Here is a 19,361-nt window from a genome sequence, read left to right on the forward strand (position 1 = left end):
ACTAATTTATTAATTATACAGGGACCTAAAATCAGGGCCAATATTAGCAAGAGTAAGGGGCCAAATCACACAGGTCAATCTCTAACTCTGGCCATCATGTGGAGGGCGTGCTTCCTCTCTTGTTGTGCTATTGATAACTTGTTGTGCTATTGATAACTTGCCTATTTGTGGAGTTCACAATGGCCCACATGATGCGCTGGGGCTGGTGTGGGTTTGAACAAGCAAATGCAAAAGTCATGAAAAGGAAAGCAAGCATGGTAACAGTTTTTGGCAGCGCAACCTAATTTTTAAAGGGTTGTTCTTTAGTCTGATCAATCCTCCAGGTCGTCTTCTCTGCTGGGTGTTCAATGAGGTCCAGAAACAGGTCCACTGGCTTGGCGTGGGTGTAATGGATCAAGGAGTCCACTCCGTCCACCTTTAAAGTGGTGGACGTTGTCAGAATGATCTGGAAGAGTCCTTCCCACCGTGGCTCCAAATTCTCCTGCTGGTGGTGCTTCACGAGTACCCAATCACCTGGTCTGTAGCCTTGGGGCACTGGAGGTGGTCCCGTCTTGTACAGGTCCCTCAGCTTGGGCCAGACCTCTTGGTGAGCCCTTTACAGGGCTTGGAGTGAAAACAAGAGTTCGAAATCACCATCCTCTTTCTCTTTAACAAGGTTTTCCTTAAGGTTGGGTATTATAGAGGGTGGTCTACCAAACATTATCTCATAGAGGGTAAATCCTAGTTTAAAAAGGGAGCTTCGAACCCTGTACAGGACATAGGGGAGAAGAGCTACCCAGTTTGTGTCAGTCTTCATGGTCAACTTAGATAGGGTCTCTTTTAATGTTCTATTCATTCTCTCTACCTGTCCTGAACTTTGGGGTCTGTAGGAAAAATGTACTTCCCAATCTGCCCCAAGTATGGAAGCCAATCCCTGACTTACCTTCGAGACAAATGCAGGTCCATTGTCCGAACCTATCATCACTGGAAAGCCATACCAGGTAAGATGTCCTCAAGTATCTGCTTGGCCACCAGCTGTGCTGTCTCGCTCTTGGGGAAGGCCTCTACCCAGCCTGAAAAGGTATCTACAAAAACTAGCAAGTACTTATAGCCATGCTTTCCTGGCTTTATCTCAGTGAAATCAACTTCCCAATAGGCTCCTGGCTTGTCACCTCGCCGCCTTGTCCTTGGGTTTTGCGGGTTTCTTCCTGCATTGGTAAGCTGGCAAATCTGGCAACTCGAAACAATTTGGTCAATCTTGTTGGGCGCTCCCTTAATTCGCAGTCTGGTTTGTCTTACCAAGTCCTGCATCCTCATGGTGCCCAAGTGAGTGCTGGGGTGGATTCTCTGCAACACCTTGTCCCCTAACTTCTCGGGGAGTACTATACCACACTTGCAGTCTCTCCACCACCCCTCAAGAAGCTGTGTCATAGGTAGTTTCCCGATCCATTGTAAGTCCTCCTCGGTGTACTTGGGGGTCGGTGGTAAGGCCCTGGGCCCCGGATCGGGGAGGTGAAGAGGGCTAGAATCTCTTCCTTATTTTTGATAGTCTTTTTTTTTTTTTCAGCTGTGAGGAGGCCCCTCTCTCTGTATAGAGACTACTGTAGCCCCGGCATACCTCTGGCCTTGGTGCATAAAGCTGCTCCCCTCGGTGAACCAGACAATCTCCACATTTGGCAGAGGCTTATCTTGCAAATCTTCTCTTACTCGGTGCACTTGGGCCAAGATCTCTGCGCAGTCATGGAGTGGGGCTGCTAAGTCTGGATGGGGTAGCAGGGCAGTTGGAGGCTGGAAGAGAATCTTGAGAGGCATTACTGAGCCACCTGTCATCCTTTCGGTGGCTCCTGTCTGTCTTTCTTCTGGAGCGTCTCTGTTGTTAAAAACTCTGGGCGGTTCTCACTAGATCTTGAATACTTTTTTTCTTCCGAGGTAAACAGAATTCGGAGGAGCCCAAGTGGGCTCCACCGTCTAGAAGAGAGAGCAAATCTTTGGGGTTATCAGCAAAGCGGCCCCCAGCATTGACTTCACTCTCTCTCCCGGCGCCCTGGGGAGCCGGGCTCGCCTCTCCCCGGCGCGAACGACAAGAGAAATAGGATAAGTTCTGAATGTCGAAAAGAAAAGTGTAGAGATGCAGCCCGATGTCGGAAAGACAGTCCCAGCTACACAGGGAGACAGTCGGGGGAAAGGCTGCGCTGGAGGCCAATTGGCGGAGTCGTTGCCGCCGCCTCGGGGTGGGAGTAAATTTGCAACAGAATATGTCTCCGCTGGGGAAAGAGTAGAGTGGGGGTGGGGGTTCCCGTAACAGACGGAAAAGGTGAACAGTTCTGCTTAAGGGGCCCGGAGTCTCGGGTCCTGGATTGTGGAAAGCTGAAAGTGAAACAGGTAACAGAACATGCAGACAGACAGACACACAGACACTGACGCAGACACGGATCGCGAGCGCGCTTCAGGCTTCCTGCTTCACCAGACGGGCTATCAAAAATACGGAAGATAGCCCCAGATGGGATCCGGGGAACGTCTCCCACCGGCCCCGCCGAGAGCCCTGTGGCCCGGCCGCCAGGACAGAACCTGCAGGCAACCCAGATGAACAGACAGTACAGACCAAGCCGGCATACACAGAGACTAAGCCGGCTTTCTTACCGGTGGGTTTTTCCACGACCCGTTGACCAGGCTTCGGGGTTCCCAGCCAACGCACCAAATGTTGTACTGGAATTCCTGGGACCCGGAAAGAACCACCAGAGGCCAAGGTCAAAGCAAAGAGGCCAAGGTCGTTCATTGAGAGTTCCAACTCGGTCCTCTGCGCACTCGTTGCTGGTGATGTTCAGGGGCCTCGAACAAGGGTTTCACACAGCTTTTTTTTTTTTTTTTTTTTCTGGGCTTGAGCTCAGGGCCTGAGCACTGTCCTTGGACTTTCTCAAGGCTAGAGCTCTACCACTTGAGCCTCAGCACCACTTCTGGCTTTTTTCTATGTATGTGGTACCAAGGAATCAAACCCGGGTCTTTGCGCATGCTAGGCAAGCACTTTAACCACTAGACCAAACTCCCCGCCCCTCACACAGCTTTTATAATCAAGTACAAACAAGTGGCAGCTACAGGCTCATGACTGGATGACAATTAGTTTGGTCCATAAGTATACTTCTGATTGGTTTGGGTGCAGGTGACTAACCTCAGGCCCTTGAGTGGTCATCACGGTCATCACCCAGGGGTTCAAGTCTGCATTGAGTACCAGGAATGGGTGTTTGCAGTTAATCTATAACATTGTGGATCTCGTTTTCCAGATTAAGGGGCTTGGAGTAATTTCCCAGAATAGGGCTTGGGGCAACTGGTCCCCAGGGCGGGCGTAGGTCAAGCAGATCTAGGCCAAGTTGGGGGGTGTTGGGGCTTGCCAGCCTGTCATTTCCCGTTTCTCACTAGTATTCTTGCCAGGTGAGGTGGCTCATACCTGTAATCCTAGCTACTCAGGAGGCTGAGATCTGAGGATTGCAGTTCAAAGACAGCCTGGGCATTAAAGAACAAGAGACTCATTTCCAATTAATCACTAAAAAATGGGAAGTGGTGCTGAGGCTCAAGGGGTAGAGCAGTAGCCTTTAGCTAAATTGCTCTAGGACAAGCCCAGGCCCAGAGTATAAGCCCCATGACTCACCAAAAAAAGAAAAAGAGTTCCAGTATTCCAAAGTCAGCTACCATTCAAGCATCTAAGTAGTACAGAACACACCCCAGGTGGCTAATCCAGAGCTATTTACCAAAGCCTAGAACCTGGAATAGTAAACTCCTTCAACATTCAGTGAAAGGCTCCTCTTCTGATAGACAATGGGTCTTAGGTTCAGAAACAATTAGTATTCACAGGCTGGAGGTGGAGCCCAAGTACTAGAGCAGATGCCTGGCAAGTATGAGTTCAGACTCTGGTACCACCAAAGTAAATCATGGCTTTGTTGCTCAAGTACAGTTGGTATGAGGGTGTTTTTCCATTTTAAAGACTTCTAGTTTTCTTTTTGTTGGACATGGGGCCTGAGCTCAAGGCCTGGGTGCTGGGTCCCTGAGCATTTGTTGCTCAAGGCTAGCACTCTACCTCTGAGCTACAGCTCCACTTCGAGTTTTCTGGTGGTAAATTGGAGATAAGTGTTTATAAGAATTTTCCTGCCCTTGCTGGCTTTGAACTGTGATCATCAGATCTCAGCCTCTTGAGTCACTAGGATTACAGGCATGAGCCACCAGTGCCTGGCTGACTTCCAGTTTTCTACAAATCTGAAACATCTGTTTTACTCCTTGGACTCTGCATGGTTGAGACAGAGTGTCTTGATGTGGCCTAAATTGATCTCAAACAATCTTCCTGTCTCAGTCTTCCAAGTACCTGCAATCACAGGCACAAGCCAACATACCTAGCTGGGTTTTTATATTTGTCTTGATTTTAGATCTTTTATTAAACAAAGTTGCGTAGTTATAAGCCCATCACTGCAGATTGCTCCTCTCTGGAGCCCCTCCTTTTTTAATTAAAAAAGGAAAATGTACTAGAAAATTGATAGCCTATCTGTCAAAAGACATCGCAAGCCAGGCACCGATGGCTCATGCCAATAACCTCATCTACTTAAGAGGCTGAGATCTGAGGATTGTGGTTCAAAGGCAGGGCAGGCAGGAAAGCCTAGTGAGACTCATTAATCACCACGTAGCCACCAAGTTTTGTATGTAAACCACAGACTGCTGCATCCTCTACCAAACTAAGGCTAAACCGTAAACAGCTGACAATTGGCATAAACCTTAGTCTACCCCAGGCTCGCGCCCAGGTGAGGGTGGAATTAATCCACGATCAGAATAGGACTCTGAAAGCTTGTCTGGGCTCGAGCGGCGCGGAAGACGGTTCGTGGGACGGTTTAAATCCCACCTGAGAGGCAGCTCGGCTGCAGAGCCAAAGCTCCGAGCTTCGGCCGCCGCGGCTCGGCGGGCTGCGCGGCCGGGAGCCGAGAGCGCGCGTGCGGCCATGGCGGCGCCGGCGGAGCTGGAGCGCTGGGTGCAGGAGGAGCTGCACTCGGTGCTGGGGCTGAGCCAGCGGCACGTCGCGCGGTTCCTCATCGCCAACGCGCAGCGCTTCGCCTCCCCCGAGGAGTTCCTGCAGCGCCTGGAAGACACCGACACGCTGGACCTCAGCGGGCCCGCGCGGGACTTCGCCCTCCGGCTGTGGCACAAGGTGTGCGGGGCGGGCGCGGCGGGGCGGCGGGGCGGCGCCCTGTGAACCGTCGGCAGCGTCTCCCGTCCTCCCTCCGTCGTCGAGGCACCGCTCTGACCTGCCCCAGCTCCTCCGCGTCACGGGAAGGGCGCACGCGTAGGGCCCGGGGTGAGGACGGAAAGGGGACGGGCCCGCCTCGGCGGTCCACGGGCCGGGACTGGGATGGCCGCGGGGGCCGGGGCTCCGGAGTGGGGAGTGGGCGAGGGGGAGCTCAGCGAGGCCCAGGCCCCGGTGCCCCGCCTGCAGACACGCACGCCGGCCCGCGCCTGTGCGGTGTGGGGCTTGACCCGGGGAGCCAGGCCCAGGCCAGGCTTCGTGAAGTGCTGGTTTTATTGTTCCGCCCTTCACCGAGCCCTTTCCTGCAAGGCCCTTCCTAAATTGCACATTTGAATGCATAGCGTAAAAGTTGTTTCTGTGTTTCTTCCCTCGTCCTCCTCCTCTCCCAATTCTCCCCTTTTTTTCCTCTCTCCTCCTTTCCTCTTCCTCCTTCTCCTCCTCCTCTTCCTCCTTCTCCTCCTCCTCCTCTTCCTCCTTCTCCTTCTCCCTCTTCCTATTCTTTTTGGTGGTACTAAGAGTTGGACTCAGGGCTTGTACTTGCTAAGCTAATGCTCTACCACATGAGCCCCTGCTTCTACTTTTCTAACAAGTTTCCAAATGATTGTGGTGGTCCCCGAACGACAAGTCAAATAACCAGTCTCTAGAGGGTGTGTTAGAAACTCTGTGGGAGAGCTGAGGAAGGGAGAGTAGAGATCAAGAAAAGCTTCTCCCCAAAGACCTGGAATCTGTCAGGATGAGACTGGGGAAAATGTAGGTATAAAGGTAGGCTCAGGCCTGGGAATGTGACCTAGTGCTAGAATGCTTGCCTAGCATACAGGAAGCCCTGGGTTTGACTCCTCAGTGACTACACAAACAGAGAAAGCTGAAAGTGGACCCTAATATTGGGGGACTGGACCCTAACAGAAGGAACTTGTAGCTCACTGGCAGGGCACTTGCCTAGCATGTGTGAGGCCCTGGGTTGAATCCTCAAGACTGAAATAAATAAAAAGAGCAGCTGGGTGCTGCTGGCTTATGGTATATAATCCTAGCTACTCAGGAAACTGAGATCTGAGGATTGCAGTTCAAAGCCATCCTGGGAGAAAAAGTCTATGGGACTTTTGTCTCCAATTAACCACCAGAAAAATCACAAGTTCAAAGGGGTAGAGTGCCAGCCTTGAGCATAAGGGCTCAGGGACAGTTCCCAGGCCTGAGTTCAAGCCTTGCAACTGACATTTGGGCCCCAGTGGCTCATGCCTGTAATCCTAGCTACTCAGGAGGCTGAGATCTGAGGATTACGGTTCAGAGTCGGCCTGGGCATGTAAGTCTGACTCTTATCTCCAATTGACCACCAGAAAACTGGAAGTGATGCTGTGGCTCAAGTGGTAGCGCGCTAGCCTTGAGCTTAAGTGCTAAGGGACAGGGACAGTGCCCAGGCCCAGAGTTCAAGCCCCACAACTGACATTAAATAAATAAATACCTAGAACACCAAAAACAAGTGCCATGAGCCTAAGGACATTATATGTCTGTTAACTAGGTTGTCCCAGGAGTCTGGTTCTAAGCCATGCATATGAAGGGTTTTATGTAGGAATGGCTTACTCAGTGGGAAGAACAGAGCTATGCAAAATGTTCATGAGGTCAGAGATTTTTTTTTTTTTTTTTTGCCAGGGCGGTGGGAGAGAGGGAGGTCGGTCATGGGGCTTGAACTCAGTGCCTGGATGCTGTCCCTATGCTCTTTAGTCCAAATCTGTCCCCTACCACTTGGAGCCACAGCGCCACTTCTGCTTTTCTGGAGGGTAATTGAAGTTAAGAGTCTCAGACTTTGGTGTCCTGGCTGGTTTTGAACTGTGATCCTCATATCTCAGCCTCCTAGTAGCTGGGATTACAGGCGTGAGCCACCGGTGCCCACCTGAGGGCGGAGATTTTTGTCCCTTCTTTATTTCTGTATTCATAGTCCTGTGCATGGGACAGGCTTCAGTAAATGTCTTTTACACATCAGTAGATGACTAAAAGGAAGCTTAGCATGTAAGGGGTCCTTGTCCAATCTGATGAAGTCAAGTAGCAGAGACTGAAGGCTGACTTAATATGACTTATTTCCTTCTTTACATTAGAAACAGAGCTTTGTGGGGGGCCAAGATCAGGAGTTGTTCATACACCGCATTGTCTCCTTTATTGGCAGGTACCACGGAAGCCGGTGGTAGAAAAGCCAGCTAGGGTGGCAGAGCGAGAGGCTCGAGCCCTGCTAGAGAAGAACAGATCTTACAAGTTGTTGGAAGACAGTGAAGAGAGCAGTGAGGAAACTGTGAATGAGAGTAAGAGCAGCCTCCAGAAAAAGCGTAAAAAGCGGAAACATCTCAGGAAGAAACACTATGATGAGGAGGAGGAAGAAGAGGAAGACATTTCTGAAAAAAGGAAAAGGAAGACAGGGTAAGTGAAAAGCTTGGGGAAAGAGGATGGAGCAATGGATGATGGGAAACTCCCTCTCTCCTTCTGTCATGGGACTTGAACTCTTGGCCCTGGCACTGCCCCTGAGCTCTTCAGCTCCAGGCTATTGCCCTCCCTCTTGAGCCACAGTGCCACTTCCAGTTTTCTGGTGGTTAATTGGAGATGAGTCTTATGGTTTTCAGTGGCTGGGCTGGCTTTGAACCGTGATCCTCAGCCTCCCGAGTAGCTAGGACTGCGGGTGAGAGCCACCACGCCCAGCTCTTTTGGAAACTCTTATTTGATGCTGTGGTCGGGTCTGCAGGGAGAATGAAGAGCAGACAAAGAAAGCAGAATCAGAGGACGAGTGGGAGCGGACAGAACGAGAGCGCCTTCAGGACCTGGAAGAACGTGATGCCTTTGCGCAGCGAGTTCGTCAGCGGGACAAAGATCGGACGCGCAATGTCCTGGAGCGCTCAGACAAGAAGGTACGAGCCGCTTGTTCTGTCCTGTCCATTCCAAAGTCCTGACTGTAGAGACAGTGACCTCCAGGAGTGTGTTACTCTGTGGTGCGAGGACCCCTGCAGGCCTCCTGGCAAAGGTGACTGTGTGTACAACACAGCGATGCCTCACTGAGAGGAGTACAATGTCTACCATGTTTGGGACTGTAAGAGGAAATGGCCATGGGTGTGAGGGCTTTTTTGCCTCATGCCCCTCTCCACTCTTGGTTTCTTCTCAGGCTTATGAAGAGGCTCAGAAGCGCCTCAAGATGGCTGAAGAAGACCGGAAAGCCATGGTGAGTCCCAGGGGTAAGGAACCTGAGATCAGAAGACAAAAGGAAGGACTGCATGATGGTTGGCCATAAGGAAGGGTAGGCAGAGGAGGTGCAGTAAGGATGCTGGTGGATGGGCAGGCCTCTAGAGGACAGACCTGATTGACAGGACACACTGAGACAAGACTTGAGTGGAGAAAACCACCACACACACTCTCTGATCTACATACATTATACATCAGGAAGTGAAATGTGACTTTTTTTGTCCAGGACTTAATGAGATCTTAGGCAGCTAAAATCTTCTGCAAGGGGTGCCTGGAGGATCAGGGTGGCTGTCTACCCAGAGCATGCTGTCCAACCACTCAGCTTAGACATACTGTTTGTAAATACCCTCTTCCCACCTATGTTGGTGTTCCCTGTGGTTTTCTGATCTCCTTGAGGTGGTGGTCTTGTGAGAAGGGACAGAGCCCGTTGACTCATGAACTTGGCCTTTGTGTGTGGGGGGTGGAGGGGCGGGTCATGGGCTTGAACTCACCCTGGTCACTGTCTCTGAGCTCTTTAGCTCAAGGCTACCACCTTACCTGTGGAGTCACAGCCCCACTTCCCATTTTCTAGTGGTTAATTAGAGATAAGAGTCTCACAGTCTTTAGTGCCCAGGCTGGCTTTGAACCATGATTCTCAGATCTCAACCTCCTGAGTAGCTAGGATTACAGGCATCACCCACTGCGAGTGGCTATGAACTTGGCATTTTACAATGTGAAATTCAGATAGAGTAGGCAATTTCCCAAACACTTGATTCCATAGGTCACACTTAAATTTCTGGAAAGAATTTTTATTTCCTGGTGGTAATGGAATTTAACTTAGAAGTGTTGCAATTGCTAGAAAGGTGCTACACCATTTGAGCCATACTTCTAGCCATGGGTTTGCTGGGTGTTTTCTGTTATTGTTTGTTTTATTTTGCTAGTCCTGGGTCTTGAATTCAGGACCTGGCTACTGTCTGTCTTTGAGATTGTTTTGCTGCACTTGAGAAAATTCTACCACTTGTGCCACAGAAGCACTTCCAGTTTTTTCTGTTTATGTGGTATGAGGAATGAACCCAGAATTTCATGCATGCTAGGCAAGCACTCTAGCACTGAGCCACAACCCCAGTTCCCTTAGTTTTTTTGTTTTTTGTTTTGCCAGTCCTGGGACTTGAACTCAGTGACTGGGCACTGTCCTTGTGCTATTTCTCAAGGCTAGCACTCTACCATTTGAGCCACACAGCGCAACTTCCAGTTTTTTTCTGGGTATATGGCACCAAGGAATCCAACCCAGGGCTTTGTACATGCTAGCAAGCACTCTCACATTAGGCCTCTCCTAGTGGCCTTCACTCCTCCCCTTATTTTTTATTTTTTGCCAGTCCTGGGCTTGAGCTCAGGGCCTGAGCACTGTCCTTGGACTTTCTCAAGGCTAGAGCTCTACCACTTGAGCCTCAGCACCACTTCTGGCTTTTTTCTTTGTATGTGGTACCGAGGAATCGAACCCGGGTCTTCATGCATGCTAGGCAAGCACTTTAACCACTAGGCCAAACTCCCGATCCCCCTTATTTTTTTTTAAAGAGAGCTTCTTGCTATTACTTATACTAGCCTGTAACTCAAAATCATCCTGAATGTTAGAATTGCAGACATGCACCACCATATCCAGTTTAAATCATTATCTCTCACCTTATCTCACCTCTCACCTATGAGGTTGAAGGTACTTTTTTGTGGTAATCAGATTAGATTATAAGCAAACTCCATTTTAAGTTTTCATAGGACACAATATAGTAACTAAATAGAAAAGTAGAAAACAGAAACAGTACTTTCTCACTGGGGAGCATTGGTTGGCTTTGTTCCACAGCAGGGGAGGTTTTCCTAGTTCCAGGAGAGACAAGAAGGTGGATCATGCCTGGAGCTAGCAGGGTCCTGGGAAACCTGGGTCAAAAACCAGGTGACCAAAGCATAGGGAGAGATTAGTCCTACAAAGCCATATACCCATCATATGAAAATTTTCCCAGGCGCTGGTGGCTCATGCTATAATCCTAGCTACTCAGGAGGCTGACATCAGAGGATCACAGTTTGAAGTTGGCTCAGGCTGGAAAGTCTGAGATTCTTATCTCCAGTTAACCACCAGAAAACCGGAAAAGGCACTGTGGCTGTGGTGGTAGAGTGCTAGCCTTAAGCACAAAGAGTCCTAGAGACAGTACCCAGGCCTTGAATTCAATCTCCAAAACCAGCAAAAAAAAAAAAAAAAAAAGCAACAAGGGACCCAGAGTTTGCCCAGTGGTCCATTGCTTGCCTAGCACGCATGGAAACCTTGGTTCAATTCCATGGTACCACAAAGACACAGAAAAAAGCCAGAAGTGATGCTGTGCCTGAAGTGTTAGAGCTCTAGCCTTGGGAAAACCCAAGGACAGTGCTCAGGCCCTGAATTGAAGCCCAGGATTGGCAAAAGAAAGAAAAAGCGCTAGGCATGGTGGCTCACACCTGTAATCCTGGCTACTCAGGAGGCTGACATCTGAAGAATAAGGTTCAAAGCCAGCATCTCCAGTTAACCTCTAGAAAGTGGGAAGTGGGGCTTGGCTCAAGGGTAGGGAGGTGGCCTTGAGCTGAAGAGCTCAGGTACAGTTCCTAGGCCAAGTTCAAGCTCCATGACCCAAACAGAAATTAATAAATAAATAAACAAAAACAAAAAGAAAACCCTCTCTTCTGCTCTTGTTCCAATATATATACATATCTATTACATTTCTATATACACACATGTCTGTATATACATGTGTATATAGAAGCACATATTTTTCTATAAAAACATGTATGTATAGGTGTGTGTGTGTGTGTGTGTATATATGTTTATCTGTTAATTCCTCCTACCCAAGCTGCAGCCATTGAGTTCAAGACAATAGCTGAGGCTGAGTACTACTGTCACCCTAGAGATTTCTGTCCTTGTCTCAGTGATGGCAGTGTGTGGTCTGTGCTTTTGAATGGTTGGTAAGTCTGTTTTCCCCTTAATAATACTTTGAATAAACTAGTAAGTGAGAAGTGAGTAATTGCCTTGATACATCCATCCTGACAAGAGATTACTAGCGTGCATGAGATGTGTCCAGAAGAAGATGGCTTCCAGCTCAGTACTGCTTCTGGAAGGCAGTGTGCAGGGTCAGTGCTAAGAGGCCAGCCTTGGCCTGATTAGAGGGCATGGTTCAGAGCAGGGCGCAAGCTTGCATACTTGGGGTGGGTAGGGTAAGGTGTTCCTGCCACTAGGATGGACTGCCCCTTCCTTCTATAGGTCCCTGAGCTGCGGAAGAAATCCCGCCGAGAGTACCTGGCCAAGCGGGAGCGAGAGAAGCTGGAGGACTTGGAAGCAGAGCTGGCTGATGAGGAGTTCCTCTTTGGAGATGTGGAGCTCAGCCGCCATGAACGCCGGGAGCTCAAATACAAGCGGCGAGTGCGGGATCTGGCCCGCGAATACCGGGCAGCTGGTGAGCAAGAGAAGCTGGAGGCCACCAACCGCTACCACATGCCCAAGGAGACCAGGGGACAGGTGAGCTGAAACATTCACAGGATGGAGCGTGCCTTGGCTCCTCCACGAGGAGAGGTAGTGATGAGAGGAGGCGCTGGGCACAGAAGGCCACCCCTGTTTTCTGGTGTTTACCTGTGGCTCTTTCCATAGCCAGCGCGAGCTGTGGACCTCGTGGAAGAGGAATCGAGCGCTCCTGGGGAAGAGCAGCGGCGATGGGAGGAGGCCCGGCTTGGGGCAGCATCACTGAAATTTGGGGCTCGAGATGCTGCCTCCCAGGAGCAGAAGTATCAGCTAGTGCTGGAGGAGGAGGAGACCATCGAGTTTGTCTGTGCCACTCAGCTGCAGGGTGATGAGGTAAGAGGGAAACCAGGACAATAGGAGGACGACCCCCCACCCCAAGCTAGCCTGTCGCTCATAGCCCTCCTTTTCTTCCTTAGGAGCCTTCAGCTCGCCCTCCATCAGTACAGGCCCAGCAGAAGGAGTCGATCCAGGCTGTCCGTCGCAGCCTCCCTGTGTTCCCGTTCCGAGAGGAGCTCTTGGCTGCCATCGCTAATCACCAAGTCCTCATCATTGAAGGGGAGACCGGCTCAGGGAAGACCACCCAGATCCCACAGTACCTGTTTGAGGAGGTTAGTCACCACAGCCTCCTGTCCAGGGCATTAGGGCTCACAGTCCTGTTCAAGCTCTGTTTTATAACTGAAGGGTTGTTCACCTGTCTTTTCTACTCAAGACTAGCACTGTACCACTTGGAGCCACACATCGCGTCCAAAAAACCCCCACTCTTTCCCCCCTCCACTGTGCACAGGGTGGGTGGTGGAGCACAGGCCTGTGCTGGGCACTCGTGCAGATGCGGCTGAGGAGCAGCCACGTCCTCTTCCAGGCTGTAGGAAGAGGAATGTGATGGACACTGAGACAAAGTAAGTGCACAAACCAGGTTGTGGCACCACAAAGGTTGAGGGGATGGGAAGCCCTTGGTGTGCCAGGAGGTAGAATATGAAATGGAACTTGGAGAAACCAAAGGGAAGATACCAGAGGGAGGCCTGAGGTGTGCTGGAGGTGAGACTGTGAGCCTCATGAGGCTCATGTAGTATGACAGTGGCCCAAGACCATCCACTGTGCGCTGAGATGCAGGGGACTTTGCTTTTGGCAGAGTGGCAACTAAAGGATTGTAAAGTGGGTTTGGGGTGAGCGCAGTGGTGGAGTACTTGCCTAGCATGTCCCTCATGTTGGAGGGCCTGGCTCCTGTCCCTAACACTGCAACAACAACAACAGTCAACAAAGGGATGAGTAACACAAAGTCTAGCCTAGCCTCAGAACTTGTATCCTCATAGGAGGAGATAGTGCACAAGCTTTTTTTGTTTTGTTTTGTTTTGTTTTTGTGCCAGTCCTGGGGCTTAAACTCAGGTCCTCAGTCCTGTCCTCGAGCTTTCTCAGGGCTGGCACTCTACCCTTGAGCCACAACACCATTTCTGACTTTCTCTGTGTATGTTGGTAACAAGGAATGAAACTAAGTGCTAGGCAAGCCGTCTACCACTTGCCCACACTCGCAGCCCCAGAAAGCTTCTCTGATAAGGAGAAGGTGAGGAAGACAAATGAAAAGAGAACGCAGGCAGGCTGCTACCTGGGAAGAAGGAACAGTGAGGAGGTACAAGTGAAGATAGTAGAGGTTGGAAAGGCAGCTGGGGCTTAGGGCCTTAGGTGTTAAAGTTCTTGGATTGACTTTTTTTTTTTGGTCATGGGCCTTGAACTTGGCCTGGGCGCTGTCCCTGAACTCTTCAACTCAAGTCTACTGCTCTAACCAAGCCTCACTTCCTGTTTTCTAGAGGTTAATTAGAGATAAGAATCTCAGGTCCTTTTGTGCCCAGGCTGGCTTTGAACTCTGCTTCTCAGATCTCAGCCTCCTGAGTAGCTAGGATTACAGGTGTGAGCCACTGCACACAGCTTTGGATTGACTTTTGCAGTGAGGAAGCTGGCAGTGATGTGACAGGTTTCTACGGTAAATGACCACTGTGGCCAGACACTGGTAGCTCATACTCCTGCCTACTCAGGAGGCTAAGTTCCAAAGGACTATGGTTCAAAGCCAGCACATGCAGAAAAGTTCAATAGACCCCTTCTCCATAGTCAACAAATCAGGGCTAGAGGTGTGGCTGATGTGGTAGAATGCAGGTCTAGCAAGTATAAGGTTCTGAGTTCAACTCTCAGCATCACCCCTGGTCTAGGGAAAAAGGGACCGTTCAGATGTCCAATGAACCCTTGGAATAGAAGCCAGGACGTGGCTGTAGGGAGGCTGTTCCAGGAAGCGGTGTGTGAGGGTGAATATGGAGTGGTAGCAAGGAGGATGGGGACAAGAACCTGCGCACCACTATCGCCCATCTCTGGAAGAAGAGCCTGGTGTACTCTCCATTTTCCTGCACTGCGTCCCTGCTGACCCCATTTGTGTTACCTGTTTGCCGGTCTTCTCACCTTCTGGTCTTAGTCATTAATTCCTCTACCTCCCCCTGACACACACACTGCCCCTGATTCTCCACTCCCAGCTTTCTAAGATTATTCTTCCTGTGTAGCCAGTGGGGGTTGGATTGATCCCATGTGCTTGTCCTCAGGTGGTTGTGGCAACCAACATTGCAGAGACTTCACTGACCATCGAGGGCATCATTTATGTACTGGATCCCGGGTTCTGTAAGCAGAAGAGCTACAATCCCCGCACAGGCATGGAGTCGCTCACTGTCACACCCTGCAGCAAGGTCAGCCTGGGTCACCATGGGGTAGGGAAAGGCAGAATTGTCCCCTCAGGGGACAACTCAGAAGCAATGAGGGTAGCCCCACTTAGGGGAGAGAAGAGCAGTTTGCACCCTCAGATTTCTTGCCTAAATACTGCCTTTTCCTCTGTCTTCCCTGTCCCCATGATCAGCCAGCCTACCTGTCCTTTCTTTCCAGGCCTCAGCCAATCAGCGTGCTGGGCGAGCAGGTCGAGTGGCTGCAGGGAAGTGCTTCCGCCTGTACACAGCCTGGGCCTATCAGCATGAGCTGGAAGAGACCACAGTGCCTGAGATCCAGAGGACCAGCCTGGGCAATGTTGTGCTGCTGCTTAAGAGCTTAGGTGAGTGGGTTTCAAGGTACTCTGGAGAGGCAGGAAGGGGTGAGCTCCCTGGCCTGTATGTTGGGTCTTTATCCTTCACATCTTTCTCCAGGGATCCATGACCTGGTGCACTTTGACTTCCTGGACCCTCCGCCATATGAGACCCTGTTGCTGGCTTTGGAACAACTGTACGCTCTAGGAGCCCTCAATCACCTTGGAGAGCTCACCACGGTGAGGTGGCTGGGTGGCAAGGGCTGCGAGTGGATAAAGTGAGAGACCCCTGTTGAATGAAGCAGGGAAACTGCGGGAAGACTCATCTATCTCTTTGTTCTTCTTAGACTGGTCGAAAGATGGCAGAGCTGCCTGTGGACCCCATGCTATCTAAAATGATCTTGGCCTCGGAGAAGTAAGTCTTCTGCCGTTCCCAACCCCAGAGATGCTGCTCTGACTCAGGGGTCATCTCTTCCTCTTTTTCTCTTCTTGATCGTATTGTCCTTTAGCAAATAACAAGGTGTTTAAAACTCCCATTGCCCCCCTCCAAAATCTATTGTATGAAATACCATCACAGACATGTGCCAGTGGATTGGACATGTAATCCTAACTTCTCAGGAGGCTGAGATCTGAGGATTGTGGTTTGAAGAAACCACAGGGAAGAAAAGTCAGCAAAAGCTGTATCTGCAACTGACCAGCAAAACCTTGACTGCAGGTGTGACTTAAGTGGTAGTGTGCTAGGAGGAGTAAGCATGCCAATCAAGAGACCAAGGCCCTGAGTTCAAGCCACAGTGCAAAACAAAAAAACCGCATAAGGAGCCGGGAGTTTGGCCTAGTGGTAGAGTGCTTGCCTAGCATGCATGAAGGTCCAGGTTCGATTCCTCAGTACCCCATATGTAGCAAAAAACCAGAAATGGTACTGTGGCTCAAGTGGCAGAGCTCTAGCCTTGAGAAAATCCAGGGACAGTGCTCTGGCCCTGAGTCCAAGCCCAGGACTGCCAAAAAAACAAAAGCAAAAAAAACACACAGAAAATATAAACACGATGTGCTCTTGATCATAATAAGTGGATAAGGTTGACAACAGAAAATCCAGGGCTGCACCAAATTCATTACTTTCCTAAAGTGTTAAAAGCAAAGTACTAACAATGCCAGTGACCTTTGTAAAATGGACTTAAGCTACAGGTAATCTATGACTAGAAGCCTCAGTTCTGTACAACAGTGTGTAAAGGGAAGCTTTTTGTCTTTTCAATTAGCTTTCCCAGATATATGTCTTGAAGACAAAGTCAAAAGTGTTCAGGACTTTTATGCCTGTTCTATTTTGACTTAGTTTGAATGATTCTTAGTTTATTAGCCTAGTAATGGCCAAGAATACTTGACTTGAAGTTCACTAATTAGTTACCAGTGCAGAATATCCTCAATTTTTAAGACGGAAGAACTTATAAATCTATTTGTCTGTAAAAATTGTATATATTTTTATAGAGTTTATTTCTTTGAGCAACATAAAAGGGACGGAAGTCTTTAGTTTTTTTCATACCCTTTTGAAATTTTCAACTTCTGTAGTTAGGAATCTATTTCTTAAATCTTTTCTAAACTTTGTCCTGGTCTGTTGTAGAATGTATACAAAACCAGTTGATGTAAGTGTGTGCAACCTGGTTGGTAACTATATGGGCTTAATTTTCCAATCTGGTTTTGGTAAGTATTCTTTCCATAGATTTTTCTTTTGCGAACATGATTGAGAGATTGAGGAATTAAAATTAGTCCTTCTGCTTTGTTGTATGTAGGTTTTCAATAATTGAGTGAAAGTGGAGTTTTATGGTTGAGGAGGATTGGAATGGGCGGATAACTTAAAAATAATGGGCTCTGATTAGGCAACCACTCGCTGGAGTTCCTTCCATTTAGGGAAACCTAAACTGAATCTATGAGCTCATCTTTAAAGCTTTTACTAAAAAGATTTTCAGCTGTTCCAAGTGGGACTTACTGACAGTGTGTGTATAAAAGATCACATGGGGGGGGGATAAGAGATATTTGATCCCTGTTTACTTAATAAATTGTAAAATGACAGCTTGGAAAAGCAGGCTAGAGTCTTAACCATGGTGCTATTATGTGGCTTGCTTGTTAAACACAGATTTAAGCCTGGTATTATCAATAAAACCTACTTATTGTTTCTTTTCTATTAAAAAAAAAAAGAAAATCCTGGGCTGGGAATGGAGGTGGAAGATTTCCTTCTGTAAGAGGTAGGGAGATAGGGCTGCTCTTCCTGCTTGCTCATTCCTGAGGTTTCAGGCTGGAACATGTAGATGATGTAGCTGTGTGACTCCCTCTTTAAAGCCATTCCTCTACTGTGGTTGTCAACTCTCCCCAGGGCACACACCATACCTTTCTACAAAGCACCTTCAGAAGTCCCCAGTGCTGGGTCGGGAGCATGACCTAGTGGTAGAGTGCTCGCCTAGCATGCATGAAGCCCTGGGTTCAATTCCTTGGTACTAGATACACAGAAAAAGCCAGAAGTGGTGCCATGGCTCAAGTAGTAGAGTACTAGCCTTGAGAAAGCCCAAGGAAATGTGCCCAAGCCCTGAGTTCAAGCTCTGGGACTGAAAAACAACAAAAAAAGTCCCCAGTGCTTTTCCTGGCCCTGCCTCAGGTGCCATTATCCTATATAACAGGATGGTTACACTACGGCTCCCCACTCATCCCTACAAAGCTGCTGCTGCCACCACCAAAACAAATTCCCTGGGGGATTTGTAGCCACTGTCCTGACTAGCTCTTCCACATAAGACTCCACCAGTGATCACTCTCAGTGTGTGCCTCTTCTTAGGTGCCGTGCTTTGAACTGTCGTTCTTTTCCTGTTCAGGTACAGCTGTTCAGAGGAGATCCTGACAGTGGCCGCCATGCTTTCTGTCAACAACTCCATCTTCTACCGGCCTAAGGACAAGGTTGTCCATGCTGACAATGCCCGTGTCAACTTCTTCCTCCCTGGTGGAGACCACCTGGTTCTGCTAAACGTGTATACACAGGTCAGTGGCTTGCGTGAGTGGGAATGTGGGAACGTGGGAGACTGTGGTCCTCTGGTATACTGAAAGAGCCTTCACTTTTCTTTTGAACCCTCTGTCTAGTGGGCTGAGAGTGGCTACTCCTCCCAGTGGTGCTATGAGAACTTCGTACAGTTCAGATCCATGCGCCGAGCCCGGGACGTGCGGGAACAGCTGGAAGGGCTCTTGGAGCGTGTGGAAGTTGGGCTGAGCTCCTGCCAGGGGGACTACATCCGGGTCCGCAAGGTCAGTGTTTCTTCACTCTTCTGCCGTCTGCCCAGAACCCCCAGAGGAGCAAGCTCTTCCCCTGAAGCCACGCAGTAGTTCAGTTCCCAGCCTCAACTCTTCCCCTGTTGCTGGACCATGTGTTCTCTCAAGCTTGCCCTTCCCAGACCACTAAAGCTGCTCAGTGGGGTGTCCACACATTCTTTTCCTTTTTTTTTAAATTTTTGTCTGTGTATGTGGTGTTGAGGAATCGAACCCAGGACTTCATGCATGCTAGGCAAGCACTGCACCACTAAGCCACAATCCCAGCCCCCAAAAGTCATCATTTCTAACAAGTGGCTTGGTGTATTCTAGCATCTGAGAACTGTAACTCATATTCAATGACACTTAAATGTGTGTTAATGTGTTTAAACATTTCAGTGTTTGAATTACGATGGTAAGTAAAGCAGATGGGGTCTGTCCTCGAGGATCTTTTCATTTCAGTTTGTTCTTAGAGTAGCTTACTTGATATTTTGAATGTAAAGCTGTATCTGTGCTTTAGGTATGTAACCGAGCCAGTACCTTTTCCCAGCCCTGCACTCAATGGGAAATGAACCTGGTAGACCCACACACTTGGGATTACTGATCTTTTCTCTCTTCTAGTTGTTGGAGATGGAGAGCAGTTGGCTTTTGGAAGTAGCTCCCCACTACTACAAGGCCAAGGAGGTCGAAGATCCCCACACAAAGAAAATGCCAAAAAAAATAGGCAAGACAGGTGAAGAACTGGGCTAGAAAAAAGGACAAATGGGAAGGTACACAAACAGATCTTGATACCAGCACCTTTTCTTTCTGTACATTGTTTAATACCTGTTAAATAAAATTATTTTTGAATAAAGCTTGTGGGAACTTTTGGGATGCACAGAAAGTGACATCTGAAGTTCCATCTCATACCATCACGTAACTATTATTTACAAGTCAAGTTACACAGCAGCTTTACACAGCATGAGATGGGAAGGAAAGGGGAGGCAACTGGCTCTGCAGATCTTTGCTGTCTCCACCTCCTCTTGTGCGTAGCGAAGTTTTCAGTGCAATTCCACCTG

The 19,361-nt window shown here is 49.1% G+C and overlaps 1 protein-coding gene across 2 annotated transcripts; it reads left to right on the forward strand.

Annotated features, from left to right (window-relative positions):
* The first annotated feature begins 4,810 nt into the window (after positions 1-4,810).
* On the forward strand, positions 4,811-19,066 carry Dhx16 (DEAH-box helicase 16). 2 transcript variants are annotated; one of them, XM_090356118.1, is made up of 14 exons: positions 4,812-5,161; positions 7,413-7,660; positions 7,980-8,142; positions 8,394-8,450; positions 11,727-11,981; positions 12,111-12,314; positions 12,398-12,589; positions 14,561-14,701; positions 14,895-15,057; positions 15,149-15,267; positions 15,375-15,442; positions 17,880-18,042; positions 18,142-18,303; positions 18,925-19,066. In XM_090356118.1, the coding sequence occupies exons 1-14, from the start codon at positions 4,955-4,957 to the stop codon at positions 19,051-19,053; spliced, it is 2,271 nt and encodes a 756-aa protein (XP_090212244.1). In that variant the 5' UTR covers positions 4,812-4,954; the 3' UTR covers positions 19,054-19,066. The 2 variants fall into 2 exon arrangements, with proteins under 2 accessions (XP_090212245.1, XP_090212244.1); XM_090356119.1 differs by lacking the exon at positions 8,394-8,450 and having other exon boundaries at positions 4,811-5,161.
* Positions 19,067-19,361: the final 295 nt, after the last annotated feature.

The sequence above is a fragment of the Megascapheus bottae genome, chromosome 22 (assembly GCF_031878675.1).
Source record: "Megascapheus bottae isolate mThoBot1 chromosome 22, mThoBot2.hap1, whole genome shotgun sequence".
Lineage (NCBI taxonomy): Eukaryota > Metazoa > Chordata > Mammalia > Rodentia > Geomyidae > Megascapheus > Megascapheus bottae.

Excerpts from the sequence above, each read along its gene's own strand:
- Dhx16 (XM_090356118.1), top strand. The coding sequence starts at position 4,955 with ATGGCGGCGCCGGCGGAGCTGGAGCGCTGGGTGCAGGAGGAGCTGCAC. Across the intron at positions 15,268-15,374 it reads ACCTTGGAGAGCTCACCACG|ACTGGTCGAAAGATGGCAGA; the intron begins GTGAGGTGGCTG and ends TGTTCTTCTTAG. Across the intron at positions 18,043-18,141 it reads TGCTAAACGTGTATACACAG|TGGGCTGAGAGTGGCTACTC; the intron begins GTCAGTGGCTTG and ends CCCTCTGTCTAG.